Source organism: Triturus cristatus, chromosome 2_1 (assembly GCF_964204655.1).
Source record: "Triturus cristatus chromosome 2_1, aTriCri1.1, whole genome shotgun sequence".
Lineage (NCBI taxonomy): Eukaryota > Metazoa > Chordata > Amphibia > Caudata > Salamandridae > Triturus > Triturus cristatus.
This window is the reverse complement of record NC_140581.1, coordinates 119,200,551-119,221,489: the sequence shown is the minus strand read 5'-3', so window position 1 is coordinate 119,221,489 and position 20,939 is coordinate 119,200,551. Positions and strand designations below refer to the sequence as shown.

At 44.4% G+C, this 20,939-nt stretch overlaps 1 protein-coding gene across 7 annotated transcripts in view; it reads right to left on the bottom strand.

Moving 5' to 3' along the window:
* The window catches only part of LOC146863857 (uncharacterized), a 285,832-nt gene that overhangs the window by 20,939 nt on the left and 243,954 nt on the right, over positions 1-20,939 (bottom strand). For 6 of the 7 annotated variants that reach the window (XM_085640683.1, XM_085640684.1, XM_085640687.1 and 3 more), the window contains one exon: positions 18,835-18,872. The exons of the other annotated variant lie outside the window; for it this stretch is intronic. In XM_085640683.1, coding sequence (XP_085496809.1) covers positions 18,835-18,872 — 38 coding nt within the window. The remainder of the gene's footprint in view (positions 1-18,834; positions 18,873-20,939) is intronic. 7 annotated transcript variants of the gene reach the window in all.

Genomic DNA, 20,939 nt, shown 5'->3' with positions numbered 1-20,939 from the left:
GAAGGAGATCGAGTTCCAGCCTGATGCACTGACCTGACGCTGCCATCCTCCTCGCAGAGAATACAGCTCCAGTGCTCTCTGACTTCCCTTGCGGGGGGTTAGATTATCAAGTCTAGAAAAGAGATTCCAACCTCTCTCATTCTGAGGTATGGAGCTGACTAGAACTTAGGGAAACTTTTGGCAACTCTTGGCTAAACTAAAATATAGCTAGCTATACTTTAGAAATAATACGTACTTCAAACCTCGTACTGCACTTAGGTTAGGTACACTGGGGTAGAACAATTTAGAAGTATCAGATGAGTATCACATTTTAGCTTATGTTTTTTATGTATGTATTTTAATTAATATATGTCATAGCTACAAAGGTAACAAAGCATTCTATTGCAGTATTATTTTATCTTACTGCTAACCTCGTACATATTGTACTTCGCAGTCTGTCTTACGATTGTTGCAATTCATATCTCTTGCATGAGAAATAAGACTGTTCAATAAACACTTTTATTGAAACGCCCGTCTCTATTTCTGTGCAACTCTGTAGAAACGAAGCATGCACGATTGACTGAGTGAAACTGTTGTCTATTGTTTACACGATTCTGAGACTGTTCCGATTCTAAAGGGAAACAAAGTTGTTATGCTTATGCGGTTGTCAGAGACTAATCCCTTCTTGTATATTCGAGTAGTTTCTAGTGACCTCTGAGTTAGCTGGCACACATAAGTAATTAAGTTTAATATACTCGATAGAGACATACTGACCTTAGTCCTATGTCAAACCTATAGTGTATGTTATTCCAATGCGCAGAACCTATCAGGGATATAGGAACTACACTACATGGCGCCCAACGGTTTGGTAAGGCACTAATTTAACGCTAGATACTGGAGTAACTCAGTCGTGCTTTTCTCAGAGACCCTCTACTCATAAAACTCCATAAGACGTCTGGAGTGGGTAGGGATAATATCCGCCATAGCTGAGAAGGACGAAAGTCCTATGTATTAGCTGTTTGGTTTTGTTCAACGTTGAAGGATACAGTGTTCCAAAATATTGTGCACCTTATCTTTGTTCCCTTGAAACTTGCTCTGCAATTTTCATTAAACAATGTCGGATGATGATCCTATCGTCAACAACGGTCAAGCTGCGGCTGACCTTACAGGTCATAAAGAAGATGAGGCCGGTGTTATGCACATCCCACCAAATTTAAGGAGAGCCATCACTCTAAAACTTATAAAACATGGCCTAACAGGTGGTAGAGCAGTTTTCGTGATAGAGGCACATGAATCTCACCAGACAGAGGTATTATAGTCATGGATAGTATTCCCAGAATCAAATCCAGTAACACATGTGTTTCACTTCTATAAAGAAGTGAAACACGTGTTTCAGGGATATAGGAACTACACTACAGAATGACAACCGGACCTTTTGGAACCACAAAGGGAGGATGGGTGCAGGGACACACACTGTATCCTGGAAACAGGGCCAGGCAGAACACTATTTGGAAACCAGGTGGGATTTAAATACCCTAACTGAGTGAGACAAGGCAGCAAATTCCATACTGAAGGAAAATATGAGGTCACTCTACTAGTTTAATAGCACAATACTGAGTCCAAGAACAACTACACAAGGGGTGTCAGCAGACCTTGCTGCACCTCAATTACCAGCACAAAGGCCAACCAACACATAGGAAAGATAGCAAAAAGCTCACGCTGTATTGGTTCCAGTGAAAAGCCAAGTGACAGTTTCCGCTTCCACCTCGGGAGTGGCTTAGGAGAAAGGTCAGAAGACTCACATCCCCAATGCAGTGCACCCACAGAGACAACTTAAACATATTTCTGCCAAACATGGGTTTGGAATCTGCATGACAAACCTCCTTCCTGGTCCCATCTACAGGGAAAACCCTACATCACGCCACACTTCCTGTTTGGGTATGGCGAGGAAACCACAATGCAGCTAGATCTATGCTGCTTAAAACGATAGGATCACATCTCACCTGCTCTTATATCACTAAAGTGCACTTGCTTCCAGTTGTACAAAGTGCCGATTATAAAGCTCTATGACTAGTCCATTATACCTTACACAAGAAAGCTCATGTGTATCTTTCCACCATATTTCTACCTTAACATCCAGCTAGATATCTAAGGTAACCCCCACAAGCACTATTTGCCGCAACAACAGCCTAGATACAAAGGGCCATATTTATGACTTTTCTGGGGAAAGGGCAAGAATGCGCCATATTTATCCAATAGAGCGTATTTCTGACCTTTGCCCCTGCGGTGGTGCTGTTTTGGCAGCCTAGCACCAACTCAGGCCTCCTTGCACCATGCTCCTGGGGAGGCATAACATTTTGGCACATTCCCAGGTTTAGAAGTCTTGGGAATGCGTCAAAAATCACACCCACCGCAATGCCCATGGAACGCCTCCCTTGTACACAGTAAGGCATTGCAGTGATTTGCGCTGCGTTGCCTTACTCCAGATTTTTTAAGCCATTCAAAGAGACGCTAAGTGGCTTTGTGTGGCTTCATAAATCTGGCGTAGAGGTTTGCATCACACATATACCACGTTGCGTGGTGGAAGCATGATGCAAAGCTCTCATAAATATGCCCCAAATTGTTAAAGGCTTCTCCCTCTGAAAGCAATTGCCTTTTGCCTTCAGTGAGAAATAGACTTCCGGAAATTCCACAAACAACTGATGACCCACCTTCTCTGCAAAGCTCTTGGTCCTGAGTCTGCCTAGGTATGTTGCCTATTGTTACCCTCTCCTCCTGCCTTCCTTTACCAGAAGCACCCGCCCATTGATTGTTCCTGTGGTTTGGGGAATCTGTCCATTGCATTACTAAAACCATAAATGAAAATAAATATTGATTATAAAACACAAATTCCTGAGTACATTTGCTTGGTAGAAAATAGGTAAAAGTACACCCGCCTCCCTGAACTTATACAGTTCATGAGCAATGCTTCATTTGAGCAGGTGGTGGCCACCAGCGCTCATGTTTGGGTACAGAGACTTATTTTTCAACACTCGACCTTCACGCAGGGCAAGAGAGAAAAAGTAGAAAAGGGACAGCTAAGGAAGAAGCAAAACATAGGAAAAACCAAAAACGAGGGGAGAAAACAGAGAAGACAAAAAAAAACACAATCGTGAGACAAGGAGAAATAAAGTGAAGAGTGGTGGAAGAGCAGGGCATGAGGTGGAATTCACACTAGGTTGCCTTGGTATTCGGCAGCCCCAGCGTTCAATCAGACCGGAAGTGTGACCCTGCACTTATTTATTTTTTAACAAATTAGGAACGATGCAATATGAGTTAATGCATTACATCTGTAAATAATGTATAGCTTGGAAATGCACCCTTTGCAGTAAGCACCATGAAATACAGATCTTTGGTATCCAGTTATATGCAGGTGTTGACCTCTCAACACTATCATTAGTACTTGCTTCCTATTACTACTAGTAACATAAATAAAGCAACTGGAGTTGTGTTTACCATCAAGAAATGTTTTCTGTGAGAGAACCAAAATCTAATTTATCAATCAGTGTCACGAGGAAAAATATTGAAAAAGTGGGTGATATTGGCGCGGACTACGGTATGTAAGGGCTGGGATGGATCTAAACTGACCTAGCTTCCCTCTTCAAAACTTATTTTACAAAAAAAAGATGTATATCAAGAGGATGCAGAATTTGTGGCACTGGTCATCTTCATCAACCTCTTCAATTTCAGGTAGTTGGCAAAGTATTAAAAAATATAGCTGCTAGAAAACACTGCAAAAAAGGTAGATCTTGGAGGTGAATTGACTCATAAAAAAGGTTTTTGCGAAGGTGACACACTGCAATAATGTACTGAATTTTCAAAGGTTGTTGTTTTCCAGTGAAATTGTTTTTGCGAACACTGCTAGATTTAATCATTTCCAGAAATCATCCCAAGGAATTCAGCTGCAATGACAATGTTCTCTGTAATTCCATCTAAGTTTAGTCCTGCTATATAAAAGATCTGAAATAAAATAAATAAAAATACAATAAGATAAATGAAACAAATGATGGCCACACTGTGGCCAGATTAGTCCAAATGCCACATTCAGAATTGATAGCAGTCCAGAAATTCGACTGGATTAATGAACCTCCTCAACATTGAGCTAAATGAGCGTTATTAAGATTCGTTGGATCTAAAGAAAAATTACCCTGAGCTAAGGGAGCTGTTCACTAGCTTGGTTACACTTGAGCACAGAATCTCAGAATATCCCCATGCTGATGACTTGTGGGCACTAAGCAAGCCCTCAGACTCTAGAATTGATATCAGTCGAATGTGAAAAGCAGTGGAAGCCTCTTGGTGCCAAAGCCTTGAAGATGTTGGACTCAGATCCGTACTCAACTATCCTTTCATATAATTAAGGAAGAGTTTCAGCTCTTGGAGCATCTTTAAAAATCCATCATTATTTCAGCTTTTTGTCACAGCTAGAGCAGAAAAGGCATTAAGGTCCCCAATTGAGCCTCACCATTATCTAGGTGTCAATGGTAATTCTATGTAAAGCAAAAGAACATGGAGAATCAAGGTAGCCAATGGAGAGACATGAGCAGTAAAAATAAAGGACTTAAGGAATGTCAACTAGGTAGTCAATAGGTAAGGGAGTAACAGGGTGAGGTATAAGGAGGAAGCACAACAAATTGTTCGACATAATATCACACCACACTCTGTTCAAAAGGTTTCACAACATTGGAAATCCAAGGAGTTGCCCTCAAGTGGGTCACCCCCTTCCTCACCGGTAGAATCCAGAGAATCCGCCTTCCTCCCTTCATCTTGGAACCCAAGAACACCATCTGCAGCATCCCTCAAGGTTCATACCTCGGCCTTACCCTGTTCAACACCTACATGACTCCCTTGGCCAACGTCGTCAGATTGTATGGACTGAATATCATAATCATATCCTACGCTGATGACACTCAGCACATTCTCTCACTATTGGAAGACCCCTTTGCCAAACTGACAAACGTCCGCAGGTGCATGGCGAGCGCCGCTGACTGGATAAGAGACAACTGCCTACAGCTCAACACAGACGAGACTGAAGTGCTGATCTTCGGGAACAACACTTCACCATGAAACGACGCCTGGTGGCCCTCCAAACTAGGACCATACTCACTCCGACCGACCACGCCGGCAACTTTGGCATCATTCCGGACTGTAAGCTCACCATGAAAGTCAGATCAACGCAGTCTCATCCGCCTGCTTCAACACCCTTCGCATGCTCTGCAAGATTTTCAAGTGGCTCCACATTGACACCAGACGCACCGTCACACAAGCCCTGGTCACCAGCCGACTGGACAACGGCAACACACTTTACGTAGGAAGCACTTGCCACCTCATCAAGAGACTGCAAATCATACAGAACTCAGTAGCCCGACTCATCCTATACTCATCCTAGACCTGCCGAATTGGACCCTTATCACCCCCACCTCAAGAAACTCCACTGGCCCCCCATTTCAAGATGTTGATCCACACCTTCAAAGCTCTCCACAACCAGGGACCAGTGTACATAAACCACAGACTGAACTTCCACCTTCCTTTCAGACACCTGCGGCCTCAGCATGGAATAGCCGCGGTACCCATTGCTGGGAGTACTGTGGATCTTGGGAGGACCGAGCAGAAGTGGCTGCCAGCCAAAGTGATATGCTGGCGTGGCTGGACCCCGTCAGTGCGCACACCCCGCCCTTCAACTTGAGAGAGCTGCAGGCAGCTTGCGGGGCACCCTACGAAGGGAGAGTGTCACCACCCTCAGCCTGTGGGCCTGGGACTCCCGGGAAATAGTGCCGTGCCGGAGTGGTGACACGTGGGGGACGGGGCTGTGCCTCTCTGTCTCCATCCAGAGCGAAAGCCGCTATGACGAAACCGAAAGGGGCCCGGCCGCGACACAAGCTAACAAACTGGACAAATATACTGTCCCACGACACCAACACTCCGAGGAGGGGGCGCATGTAGATAAGCTGGCCGGAGATGAACCCTCCCTTAGGTCAATTATGGCGGTGATCCAATCAGTGGGCACGGATTTGGAAACTAAAATCAATAAGGTCACAATAGAAATGAACCTCATGAGGGCTAACATGCGGAAAACCTCTGAGAGGTTCATGGTGACCGAGGAGAGTATAGCGGAGCTCCAATCTGTAGTGCGCAAGCTAGAGGAACGCGTGCAGAAATTGACACACCAACACAAAATGATGGCTTTGCAGCTGGAGGATCAGGAAGGGAGGGCTCGCTGCAACAACATTCGTGTGGTGGGACCTTATCGTAAATCACCTCAAACCTGAGAGGTTGTCCCCTGTTTTCTGTGGAAAGGGCGCACAGAGCTCCGATCCCAAAACTGGGTGCCCCCCACGGACAATTATTCTGCGCATATTGAATTTCTGAGTCCGTGATGCAATCCTACAGACTGTCAGAGTGCGAGGTGACCTCGCATACGAGAACGCAACAGTTCGGTTCTTCCCGGACTTTACCCAAAAAGTGCAACAGGAGAGGCGCACATTCGATGGGGTCAAACAGGCCCTCCGAGACAAGGGGGTCAAATATATGATGTTTTTCCCTGTGAAGCTCAAGGTCATAGAGGGCGACAAAAATTCTGGTTCTTTACATCGCCTGCAGAGGTCCAACAATGGCTGGATGGGGGTCCTCCCCTGGCTCACCGACAGAGGTAGGAGACAAACTGGCGTGGAAGTCGCTACCGCAGTCTTGAATCTCCGGACCGACGCACAGAAGGAACAAGGTCGGCGTCCAGATCCAGTTGCACCCGGTCCGGGAGTCCTATGAGCGAAGGAAAATGAAGGACTGAACTCATTTCCGTGCTCCACCATATGGGTGGTACTGGACTCCAGGTATGGATCTCTCCTTTACTGTCCTGGGGGGAGGCTGCTGTATGTCTTCAAATACACTGACGCCCTGGTCTCGGCTGATAGGGCCTGGGCTGTATATGCACCAGCTGTCCTAGCTGTTCTCGGGCGAACTTGCGGGCCTGGGGGTGGGCACTTCTGGGTGTTGTTGCCAGGCAGCCCTATAACACTTTCTTGTTCTTTGGGGCGACAGGCGCTCTGCTATTGGGGATGTGGGTAGTTTCAGGCCTACAAAGCAGGGTGGCAGGGAGGTGGGTTTTTGTTAAGGGACTTTTCGCTGTTTGTTCGATTGTTTATGCTTCGGACACATTGCTCCGCCATCGGCGGGCCGTGATCTGCTACCCCACATTTTACATGATATCCGAGGGAGGTGGGGGCACTCTAGCGGGTGGGGTTGGAGGGGTGAAGAGACGCCTATGGTTCCCAAATGGCAGCACACATAGCTGGTAAACTGACAATTCTCTCTTGGAATGTGAACAGTCTGGGGGACAAGATAAAACGTACTATGGTTCTACAATACCTTCAAAGGCATTCCCCAGACATAGTGCTCTTACATGAGACGCACCTTCAGGGCACAAACTATTTGGCACTTAATCGATTTTGGTACACACTTCGGGCGCATGGTGGTTTCACCACATTCTCTGGGGGCACAGCCATACTCACTAAAAACCTGGTGCCTTTTGTTGTGCACCGCACCTGGTCTGACCACTTTAATCGGTTCGTCGCCCTGTCTGGGACAATGGAGGGTCAAGGGGTCAATGTTTGCTCGGTCTATATTCCCCCACGCCTTCACGAGACTACACTCCCTGACCTTAATAAGCTCCTACTCGATATACCGCAGGGGACCCTGATTCTGGGGGGGACATGAATGACACAATGTACCCTGACATGGACAGGGATAGAAATTTCCCCGGGACCTGGGAACCCCGACATCTGCAGGCATTCACGAGGGCTCTAGGACTGACGGATATCTGGAGGTGTGACAATCCTACCCTGAGACACTTCACGCATATCTCCGCAGCCCACGGCAGCGGATCACGTCTTGACTATGTTTTCACGCACACAGTATCGGTGGAACTTTTTTGGGGGGGGTGCCATAAGGCACAAGGGATATCGGACCATTCACCGGTAGAGGTTCAGCCATACGGGCCTAGGCGGGATTGGTCTCTTCCGCCGAGGTTAGACCCCTTTCTGTTTAAAGACCAGGAAATTCGGGACCTGTTTGTAGAGCACACCGACCAGTACATTTCTGAAAATGTGGGCTCAGTACGTTCTGATTGTATCCTCTGGGAGGCGTATAAGGTGGTGGCCATGGATTTTGTGCAGGCAACCAGTGGCACCAAGCATAAGGAAAAATGTGCTGTGTGAAGCTTTGGAATGAGAGATTCTGGATCTTGAGCTGGCAATGGCCTCTGAGCCAAAGGGGGATACCGGGCACAAACATATACTTAAGCTCAAGCAAAAAGAGCTTAAAGATCTAGAGCAAAAATATGTTGCTCGCAAGCACGCACTAGCTACACAGAGGAAGATCTATGATCTGGGAGACAAGGCTAACAAATTAATTGCCTGGCTCAAAAAGAAGGACAGGAGTCGTAATTGGGTTTCCGAAATTAGGACTGAGGACGGCTCATGGGCTGGCACGGGCACAGAATTAGCAGAGGTCTTTGCTGAGTATTCTGAGAACACGCTGGGGGGAGATAGAGTCCTACGAGTTACTGAAAGATATGGCTCTGCCAACGCTTGAGAAGGAGGATAGAGTGGTGCTTGACTCGGACTTTACCGAAGAGGAAGTACAAAATGCCTTACATGATTTGCAGTCCAGGAAAGTGGCAGGCCCAAACGGACTACCCACAGAGATGTACAAGTGTGCGGCGACCAAATTAGCTCCACACATGCTCAATATATTTCTCGGTGCAAGGGACGAGGGTCGACTCCCAGAGGATCTGAGGATGGCGACTATTGTTGTCATCTTGAAGAAAGGTAAATCACATGACCTGTGTGGTTCATACAGACCTATCTCCCTCTTGAAGTTTGAAACCAAAGTATTGGCCAAGGTAGTTGCAACCCGTTTGAGCTTGGTTGTCCAGTCCCTCATTCACCCAGATCAATCCGGCTTTATGCCGCATAGGAGTACCAGGTTTAATTTGCGACGTCTATAAGGCGTCATACAGATGACCCAAGGCAATCGGGATGTGCCTGCCGCCCTCCTATCACTCGATGCCAAGATGGTGTTCTACAGCATCGAATGGACATACTTGTTCACTGTCCTGGATAAAATTGGGATGGGTCCGAAGCTACGGCAGTGGATTTGCCTATTATACACCGCCCCAATGGCGTGAGTTTGGGTCAATGGGAATATATCCCGAGCCTTTAGGCTCCATCGGGGCATGAGGCAGGGCTGCCCGTTGTCTCCGAGGCTGTTTGCGTTAGCATTGAAACCATTAGCGGTCTGGATTCGGGGGGGATCCACTGGTCAGAGGAATTGATCTTGCTGGAGGCTGGGAAGAGCAAATATCCTTATACGCTGACGATATTCTGCTGTACGCCCACAGGCCGCGCTAAATGTTCCAACGGCTTATTCATATCATACAATCGTTCGGAACATACTCTGGATATTGCGTTAATTGGGACAAATATCCAGTGTTCTCGTTGGTGGGGGAGCTCCCTCCCCTAACATCAGTATGCTCAGAGCTAGTGAGGAAGGAGACATTTAAAGATTTGGGCATATGGGCAACACACTCGGAGCATGAGTTCATGCGATTAAAAATACAGGCACAACTAGATCGTCTTCGAGACAATGCTGCCCACTGGAGATGGCTACCTGTTTACCTGGCGAGCAGAGCAGTTCTCTTTAAAATGATGGCTCTCCCCCGCCTACTGTATGTGGTTCAAAACACACCATTTCGAATACCGAAGGCATTTTTCCGCTCTGACGAATCCGAACACCATACGTTACTGTGGGGGGGTTCGGGTGGCAGCCCCAGGATTGCGCTCAAGAAACTCCAGAAAGGAGTGTATGATAGGGGCCTGGCTGTTCCTAACATTAGATTATATTACAGGGCCTCCCAGCTTGTCAATCTTAACGGATGGGTCTTCTCCCCACTTGAGGAACCGGCATACAAAGTGGACCAGATAGCAGTGAACAGTGTTAACAATCGGATGGAGCTGTATAATAAACGAAGAGGCAATCCACTCCTCCCAGTGTACACCCGTACAGTTATCGATGTATGGCATAAGGCGAATAAAATGACAGGGTGGGAGGCCAAGCTCACGGAGCAGACCCCTCTATGGGACGGAGACCGTTTGAGTGAACTGAAATGACTAAAGGGATTCCGGCAATGGGGTTGATCTATTGGGGGATGTTTGGAAGAGAGGCAAGATGATAGATTTCGCCACCTTGAGGGAGGAGTTCCAAATGGGAGGGAGAGAATTCCTCGGATGCCGACAGCTACGACATGCTCTTCACTGTCCCCTGAAGGAGGGCACTCCGTTACCGGAGTATTCGCCACTGGAGGACCGCCTTCTCCTAGATCCCATGATTGATAAAGCAATATCTCTCACTTATAAGAAGCTTGTGAATAACTCCCCAGAATGCGTGGGCCCTCTGCGAGAGGAATGGGAATCGGACGTGGGTCTACTCGAGGACGATGACTGGGCCGGGGCCTTACAGAGCCCTTGAGAAATCGCCATTCAGGCACGCTTTAGGCTTGTCCAGCTTCGCCTTTTCCATAGATAGTATGCCTCTCGCATGGTCCACGTACGCATGGGTAGCTGTACGACAGATGAGTGTGTTCAGGAATGTGGAGAGTCCGGGTACTTTTTTCATATTTTGTGGTCCTGCCCCAAAATTCAAGGATACTGGGATGGTATTACCCGCATGATGACAGAGGTGGTGGGAGAGAGTGTCCCACTAGACCCGAGGGGGCATATCCTGGGAGTAACAGGAGACTACATGGCCACAATGGGCCAAGACTTGCCTGGCCTTAGCAGGGGGGGTGGCCAAGAGAAACATCAAGAGAAACATCACCCAGGTATGGGGGGCGGCGACGACCCCATACTGGAAGCCTGGAAGAAAGATATATAGCCAAAAAGATATGGGGGGGCGTGGGCGGAACATCGAGGTCCGTGGACAGTGTCACAGGGGGTGCTCTAGTAGGTTCCTATATTTATAGATTGTACCGATAATTCCAGCTAGCATGTGCCAAAGACATTCATCATGTTCTGGGATGCCTGTGATAATGTTAATCCTGTACTGCTACAATGTAACTGACGATGATCTGAAACTTGTTTTCCTTTTTTTTCTTAATGTTTAATAAAAAGATTTTTTTTTTTAAAATATTGATCCCTAGCGAGCTGTGACACGCCCTGCTCACCATTAACCCATTTCCCTCTGATCACGCAATCACTGAATTACTAGTCACCATCTTCTTTGAATCTTCCTTCCCCCATTACTACCCCCTTCTTGTCTAAAGGAAAACACTTTACTGCCTCTCTCCCTGCATTTCTGGGCCAAATACACAACAACCTCACGTAATTACTAAAGAATGTATCATTTTCCAAATTCAAAAACCATTCTGCACACTTTTGACTATCACTACCCTTTGAAGACATTCTCTCCAATATCATCAAGACCTCAACCATGGATCACACCACATATCTGTTTTCCCAAACACTGGTGAGCACACTCCTCCGTAAATGGCATAAGAACAAGGCTACAGAAAACCTTTACTCATATAAACAAACTCTCACCAGACTTTCCACTGCACGTGACCATGCTAAATCTGTCTACTTCCCAAGTAGTACTGCCTAACTCATCACTTCCCTTCAGCCTCCCCAGATGCCTGGCATACAACCTTCTTAATCTTTCTAGACAACTCTCTGTGCATGCTCTCTCTCCCACACAGACATTGTAATCTGCTCTCTTAAAAAAATCACAACTTTTAGGCACGCCCTTAGCTCACTGCTTACTCTTCTGCCTCTTTCCTCCTACATCCCTACTACTCCATGAAGGTACACAGCTACACTTCCCAACTTCAGAACAGCATCCCGAACAGGGCTCTGTCAAGGTTAGCCCTAGAATTCAGGTAATAGATTACGATATACCACATGGTGGGCTCTGATAACTTCAGTGCAGATCAGGTAGTACCTATGATATAATTCTAAGAAAAGTTTCATAACACCAAAGATAGGTGTGGCACTTGGCTTCATAGCGACCACACCACATTTATTTTTAGAACGTTTTTAGCAAGCCATTCAGCTTTTTATTTTTTCATTCCCGGATGATTCTTTGTCATTGTTGGCATTGAACTTTGTTACACATCAATCCTCGATGTTCCACTGCAGTCTTGTTCATTTCTGGTAGCAGCATTGGAACAGCCAGTGCTTAATTTGTAAAATTTGAAGTGCAGGTGCTGAATTTTTTTTAGGAGGCCACATCCACTTCTCTCCGCTCCACCTACTTCCACCAGTGGCTCCACCCACTTACTCTAGTTGCTCCACCCCAGTGCTTAATTTGTAAATAAAAATAAGTGACAGGGCCCTTTTCGGAAGATCACGACAGCCTACACCACCCATTACCCCTGCCAGCGCTGCCAGTGATAGTACCAGCACAACTACATACAATCTCAGTCCTAAAAGTGATACAATTCAGACTATTTTTATGTATTTTGACTTTTTTAACACAGGTGTTGTACTCTTGTGGGCAATATTTTACAGGCATTGCTGGGATTTTAATTTCAAGGTAAATAAAAATTAAGAAAAAAGTGACAGAAAGAAAAAAAACTACTGAGGAAATCATCCAAACGCGGCGTTTTCCCTTTTGTAACATACACCTTAGAAAATATATATAACGTAGGGGCGTTTTTTCTGCAGAATAAGGAGAGGTTTAACATTCTGACGGCCTGCTCCAGAGTTCCAATCAGAAGCACTTTTGGTGTCGATTGGTCAAACAATTGTGCTCAGGACCCCCTTCGGATAAGCAGAACCTGTTGCAGAAATACTTGAACCCCTTGGAGAATAGGGCCCGCACGGAATGAATTCATGAGAGCAGGGTCTGAAAGACAACTGGCTTTACGTTTCTTGGATGGTAATTGATTTAGCGTGTTGTGGTGCTCGGTACAGGGCTTTGCTCACACAGAACTCAGAGATAAAAGCTTTGCTGAACTTTCACCCAAGAATCCATCAGGCGGAGCCGCTGGCTTTCCCAGGAATACATCTGACAAGAAGTGAAATTCGATCAAAGAAAAGTACGGCGGTGCCACTTAAAAAATGCAATCTGTTGCGTATAGTTCAAAATGAAAAAGCATTGACCAAATCGATAAGGCTGGCTTTTGTATAGCCTATGTACAATGTACATGTAAACAGGGGTACAGAACATATATGCACACCTTTACGAACAGATCACATAAAAGAATAAACGTGTTTTATGTAATTGTTTATTTACTATGACATTTTATAACTATACAACAATTGACACAAAAAGCACAGACACTCATAATCTCACGCAACACACATACAAACACAGTCACAGTAAACACATTTACCCTCATACATGGATGAACTGATCGGGACAGTTAAGTAGAATGATTTATGGACAGAATGAAAACCGATACATAGCACATACCAATGTACCCAAACCAACAGGCACTTATCCACACAGACCACTAAAAACGTAGGTGTCCATGCACAAAGGTAAACAGACACACAATATTCATGCATGCAGCCAGGAGATTTGGAGGCATCCTGAACACAGACCAGAGGGCATATAGGCATCCATGTACACACACCAGCACACAGAAAGGTGTTCATGCACACAATGACTTGAGTTAACAAAGAATAAACAACCAGCATTGGCAAAGCCTGTGGGTCTTGCCTTTGGGATCTCTTGTCTTTGCCAATATATTTTACCCATGCTGTACAGCATTCCGATGAGGTGCACCATGGCTAAATAAAAAGAAAATCCTAGCACTTCATCTGCCTGTGCACGTGTGTTTTTTTGGAGGCAGGCCCTAATTCACAAATGGTACCAGCTCATGCACTTGCATTCTCTGGTCAGTCCTTCATACATATAGGAGCAGGCGGCACTTAATCTCTGGTCTAATATGCATTGGCTACCTTGAGCCACATGACTATAGGTAGAGCCTGAGGGTGTCAGCAGGTCTCCACCCCTACACCCACGTCACCTATAGGAGTGGTATTGACATGTATGGACTTTAAAGTGTCAATTTATGTCATTTTATTGAATTGCACTTCTACCCCAAAATTAGGAACAGAAATGTTCTCATGTACTCACTTTCTGGCCTACTTGAGCACTGGAGTACACAGGGCCTGTAAGTATAGCAAGGGATATTACTTTCCCCAGTGAGCATTGCATATTACTGCACACTACTGTGTCAGCATTGCGCCAAGTAGGACTGAAGTCGGAAAAGGCTACCTGTAGCAGGCACACATTCTATACATACATACATGCCAACATTTCAGAAGAGCAAAGTGGGAGATTTTTTTTTTTTAAATCGGGAGAATGGGGCCTTGAATCGGGTTACTGTCATGTGTGGGCTTTGGAAGTGTGCTGCTGCAGGATCGGACATTTGAAACGCAAATGCACGTTTTTTTCTTGCCTTTCAGAAGCATGGAGCGCAATGGCAGGCAGAGAGAGGGTGATGTAAGTGTTCCTCACTCACTGGCCTGGCAGGTTGCTGGCAGTGCATATACCACCCCACCCCCACCCGAGTGGCGCACACACACAGCCGCCCCCGAGTACTTCACAGGTCTTTAAAAGACCATTCGCTTGTTAATGGGGCTTTGTTGGTTTTGAACCCCTTCTTGAGCCCCTTCACCGCCACTCTGACTATTGCTGTAAGAATTAGCACGTTACACAATACCAAGCCCTGTCTGCAGAAACCCCAAGGAATCGGGTTTTTGCTTGCAGGAATCGGGAGGCGGGAGACTAGCCTTGAAATCGGTAGTCTCCCGCCTGAATAGGGAGGGTTGGCATGTCTGTACATACCTTTTCAACCAGGAATACAGCGAGGTCTGGTCCGGCCTAACTACGTGTACATTTCATAGTAACTCCTGCCCAACAAAAAGCAAACAATATACCTACAGGGCCTTTAAAGTTTACCCGGAGAGCCCGACTTCATCACAGAGCGGGAGCGGGAGCTGGCGTACGCCTACCACATAAGACTAGGCACTCACGAGGGATCTAATTTTTACTAGTACTGAGAATCCACACAGTTACCAGAGACTACTAATATGCCTTCTGCTGCTGGTATTATATCCAGAGAATTGTGGTCCCATTACCCTCAATTTTCAAAAATTCAAATCATCAACAACCCTCCATTAACCAACATCTTCACCACTAGAAGTCACAAGTACTCACAAAAGAGGTAAAAGGTGAAAAGTGAGTGGGCCCCTCACGTACGCACCACCAAGGAGGCACATACCCTCTCAAGCTCCTTTTTGTATTGAGGTACGCCTACCACACCCTTGACTTTCAATCGCAGTCGCAGACAGTGAAACGCCACCCACCACGCTCCAGTCCAAAATAAAAAAGAAGCAGCGTTGCTACTTACGATTACTGGTGGTGGTGGTGGTCGGCCGGGCCCTGGCCAGCCCGCCTGCCTGTCTACCTGCCTTTTATTCAATAGGCGGCCAGGACTGCTGCTGTCTGCACTCCACGGCGGGCTAACCAACTGCCTGTGAACTGCTAGTTAGTGATGGCAAGGACGTGCGTGTGCGTGCACGTGTGCCGGGGCGTGGCATACCCCAAAAAATACACGCACACGCTGCCTGCCGCACAGCACAGCCCTACCCCCATATAACTAAATCCAGCCCCCTGCCCAATCAGTGTCCTGTGCCCACGGCTCACCCATTGACAGCAACACCATCCGCCACGGCGCTGCGGCGCCTAAAGCAAATTTGAAATGCGTCATCTGCATCATTGAAATAAGTAAATTGAGTCGGACCGATGGTCGCTGGAGTCAGTAATATGGATTACATTATTAATTACATATGTGAGGCGCGCCACGCGCCGAGTCTGAGGTAATTTTATTTTATTTACATTACTGACTGACATTCACATTGCCGTATTATGTAGACCCGGCCCTATCAAATAAGTGCCGGTGCTAAGCACCGGAAAGCACCGGCACAAATTAAGCACTCGGAACAGCAGTGTGCAAGCAAGTACCGTTGCTTCGCTGATGCTATTGTCATATCATGATTATTATTATTATGCTCGAGCTGATATCCTTGGGTCTTGCTTTTGGAACTGTCTTGTGGGTCCAGGACTCTTCTGACAAAGTATGGCACTGTTTGGCTCTGATTAGCTTAAGCAATATTAAGTGAATTGCATGCTAAGTTTAATCTATGAGTTTACTTTTCTGTTGAGGTGTTAACTGTGGGTAATGTAGTAGAGAAGGATGTCTGCCTTCTTACACAATGTTGAGGTCTCCAGGTTATTGCTGTGCTGGCTTGGAAAATCTTACTATGTTTTGTCTTACCTCTTTCTTGCACGGTAACAAATTTGGGTAAAACAGCACAGAAGGAAAATTGATTTGTCTAGCATTTTAGTAAGTAGTAGTATGCTGTCCCAATATTTACAAAACTTTGTTGGATAGTTACAGATTGTGTTACCCTTGAGCTGTGTTCATTTAAGATAGCACTGTAACATAACAGGTGATATTATAAGAGTACATTTTTTTCTTCAATTCAAAGGGTAAACAATGATTTAGGATTTGAATACAATAATCTCTTAGTCAGTTTAGTCATAACTCCTTTGGTTGCACTTTCAAGGACGTCTCCAAGATGCATGCCTATGACCAACAGTTGAATTCTGTGGATCCACTGCAGATTCCAGAATTTTCCCTTACAGAAATGTGAGGAAAATATGTGATTTTAGTCAAACTTTGGGTTTTGCAGGGCATTGTGGGTAAGAACATATAGTGGGGTCCATGCAACTCATACCACTCTGGACTCCCCTGGGTGTCTAGTTCTCATAAATGTCTTAATTTTTTTCTAGTTTTCCTTGGGTGGTGGCACAGCCCGTCCCACATTCAATACTACCCACGTCACTAAAAAGTTGTTTTTCATGCCTGAAAGTCAATGTTTCCATATCGCTTTTTGGGGTCATTTGTGTTGTGGGTGATAGACCCAGTCACACAAGTGGGGTATTGTCTCTATCAGGAGAGGGGTGGGAACACAGAATAATAGAGATTGTGTTATTACCAATTGGATTTATCTCCATTTGTGGCCTCCAAAATGCCCTCTGAATCTCATTATACTATGAATAACCACAAACTGGGAGGTGTACAAATACCCACTATTCTTTGTCTAAGTATCTTGGGCACGTTTCAATAATGCATATGGTTCCTTCATACCAATTTTTCATTCATTACATTTTACCATATGAATTGCTAAATGGTCAGTACACAATGAACAATCATTCAAAGGTCGTTTGCTGGCTCTGGGTATTGTGTTTTTTTTAAATAACCTGCAAACTCTATCTATCTCTTAGACCAGAAAGGTCTCAGTAAGTTACTTTTGTAAATTGGCCATCGGGCCAAACAAAATAGAGATATGAAAGCTGCACCAATTGCTATTTTATCCTATTTATTTTCAGTTATTATTTTAAAGACTATTTTCTTTTGGGGAACCATAAGCAATGTACACAAAGGATCCCTTGCCGATTTTGTTTGGTTTATAGAAATGTATAGATTTTCGGGTTCATCCATGGGTTTCACACCTGCTTATTCCACAAACTCTAAGTAGGTTGAAACTGGAAAAAATAGGGGAAATAAACTGCCAGTTAGAACAATGCAAACACTGTAGTAAAATTCTTTTACAACCCTACCTGTTTCTGAAAGCTGAAATGATTTTGATTTCGGCACAGCAATCCTTTTAATTAAATTCAGTTTTAAGGATAAAAAACTGCTTTCTTGCACAGAACTTTTTCATGTATTTTCAATAAAAAAAGAAAATGTTGATATATTTTGACTACTTCTTCAGTTTCCTCAAAATAATCCAGAAATTCTGGGTATCTTTAGAATCTCCAAAATGTTGGGAAAACAACAGGATTTAGTGGGAAAAAAGTTGGGAATGGTTTACAATGCATGTGCCTTCCAATGTAAATATGATGAGATTTTTGTTGTTTTCTGATTATATAAACTCTGCTGTACAGTATTTCAAATGCCTGTTTGAAGTTAGTGTTCCAAACAACAGCTAATTTACATTTTCGGTTATACTCTCAAAGATTTATGCAAATCCATACTCTCAATTAGTTCTCCTATGTGCCTGATGACTAACAGACCTTACAGATGTGTTTTGAAATGTTACTTGCTGATCTGATACATAAATGAATCAATAACTAAGTACACAAATAAATATATAAAGAAAAACGTATTCTGATATTTACAAAAACACAACGCTGGTGGCACCACTGCCAACCAAGATCCACCTTGACTACGATCACAAAAATTGATTTAGTGCTTTTCTTGCGTCTAACGACAGTCTGAGCCTGCTCAAGCAGCTCGCAGTTCTCAGCTTTGCAGGAGTAGGTACCTTGAGAATTAGATAGACATTTCGGATCCAGTAAAGTTTTTTTAGTAGAGGGTTGCCTATATTACAATGAAAACTTAGACTATGATCTGGTTCAAGGAGATATCAAGTAGATGGTATAATGGAAAGGCTACCACATACTTTGCTTTCTTAAGATGTCCAGAAGTTTTCCATTACTAGAGATATTCTAAGGTTGTCTTGTATAGTTAAGATATTGGGTCCAATTCATAAAGGCATATATACACACTCATATATTTACTACTGTACTTAGGTGTAACTCTCCACTTTATTTTGCTAGGCACCATTTCCAAAAGGAGATTTACACCTAGGGGTAGAGTTACATAGCTCCACCCCCTCAAATGAGTGAGTAGAGCCTGACAGAGCAGAATTTACAATCGTAAAGTTACTCCAAGTAACGTTTTACCTGTTGGCGAGATTTCCATCACTGTTGTGGAGAGGTCCCTATGGTAGAGTTTTGGGGAAATTTAATAAACATACTTAGTTAAAAACAAATTACAAATATTTTCATGTATAATATAAATATAAACATTTACAGCACATTCATTCATCAAAATATATGTGTATTAACTATTAAAATTATTTAAATATATTAATTTAACTGTAAAATATTACTTTTAAGCAATACTTTAAAAAAAATACTCACCCTCACTAAAATGTTCGTTAATATTTAATATTTAGTATATGGGTAAAGGTTATGAAAGTTATGTATTTATTTTATATAAAAAATGTGGTTTATTTTATTTGTTGAATTATATATTATCATTTGATTAAAAAAACCGATTATATATCATTTTCTATCACTTAAAAATATATATAATTTGAAATGTCTAACTAATTTATTTAATTGAACATTAGTAGCTCTGGGCTCTGCCTCAATTGCTTTCTATGGGGCTGTTACACCACTGGGAGTACCAGGGGTGGGCCATATTTGTTGCTTGATTTACTCCATGCCTGGGTTGGACTACATTCGAGTCTGTTTTGACACCTTTTTGACTGTAATAACTTTAGAAGTGTTTTTTGCGAATTGCAATACCAAGTCCCTCACAATCCCCTCCTGAAAATTTCCCTTAACCCCTCTCTTTTAGTAGTAATTATTCCCCATTTTTCCACCACTACCTCTGTACCTCTCCCACATTTACTACTAACTCAAAAACATATGTGTAGGAGATCTCTGCCACCATGGCGGAGATCTCTGCATAGAGAAGATAAGAGCGGTGGAAGCACACCTTCCCAGCCGGTTGTGGTTTGCATTTTCTAGTAAGCGAGTAGTACTACTGTAGCACTACTTTAAGGTTCACAAAATGCAGTTTGTGAATTGGTTCCCTCCTGATGAGAGGCACACTCCCACAAGGCCTTCAGAGCACATACCCCCGATGCAAAATATATTAGAAAACATTGAGAAAATGGCTAGTCCAGTACTTATATCGCCCCCTTTGTTTCCATACTATTGAGAACTTGTCCACAGGTTTTTTGAGGATAACAATTAGTGCAAACTCAATTTTCCCTATCATTACCTGAGATGTTTGTGTCATTAACAAGATATCCCTATATACTTCTGCTGCAGCACCTTTTAATAACTGTAAATGCTTGTGATTCTCTGGAGTGGAAACATTTCTGGTAGGTTTATAATTCCCTGCTGAGTCTCAATAATATCTTTGGAAGAAGACTAGGGGGCTGATTACGACTTTGGCGCAGTTGTGCTGGGTCTCTGCGCCAAAGCAGTGCAAAGACCGCCCGCCTAATTACTAGTTTTTTTCGTGCAGGCAGATGGTCTGTTTGCCGTTCCCATGGCTGTACCAGAAAAACAGGCACTGCAATGGGAACCGCAAAAATGTTCCAACACGGCATGGGCGGTGATGTCCATGCCGTGCTGTAACTGGGGGTGTAAGCAGACAGGGGACACATGTTGTGTCGCCCTGAATGCACCCCCATGGTGGAGGGCGCATGGGGGCACTAAAGGGCCCCCTTTGCTCCTTCACCACCAGCCTTTTCATGGCAGGGTGCCCTCTATGAAATGGCTGGCATTTGGAGGAACTCGTAATCTGCTCAGCGAGACTGCGCCAGTTGGAATGCAGTGCTTTACTAGACCCCCAAATAAAATTCTAACTAACAGTATCTTTCAGGAGTAGACTCACTTGTATGCATGGCCCTATGAATAGGTCACACTGTGTATTGTGAGTGGATATAAAACACCAAAATAAAAAATACAGCAAGTATAGAAATAATATATTAACAGACAGCCACAAATGTGGCATTAGTTTGGGTACTTACACATGTGAAGTATTTGAGGTGATGAGTTTAGAGAATTACTGTGCCTAAGGTATGGACGACCTGGCAGCGTTAAGGATGTACCAAGGACTGTGTGAATTGAGTTTACGCAAAGGTAAATTGGGAAATCAGCCCTACTTTACCCAACAAAATTTAGCACCAATGAATAATAGCTGTAAGTCCAGTAACGTGAACAAGAAGCCATGTTATTCATATCAATTACGTCAGTGATATTCAGTC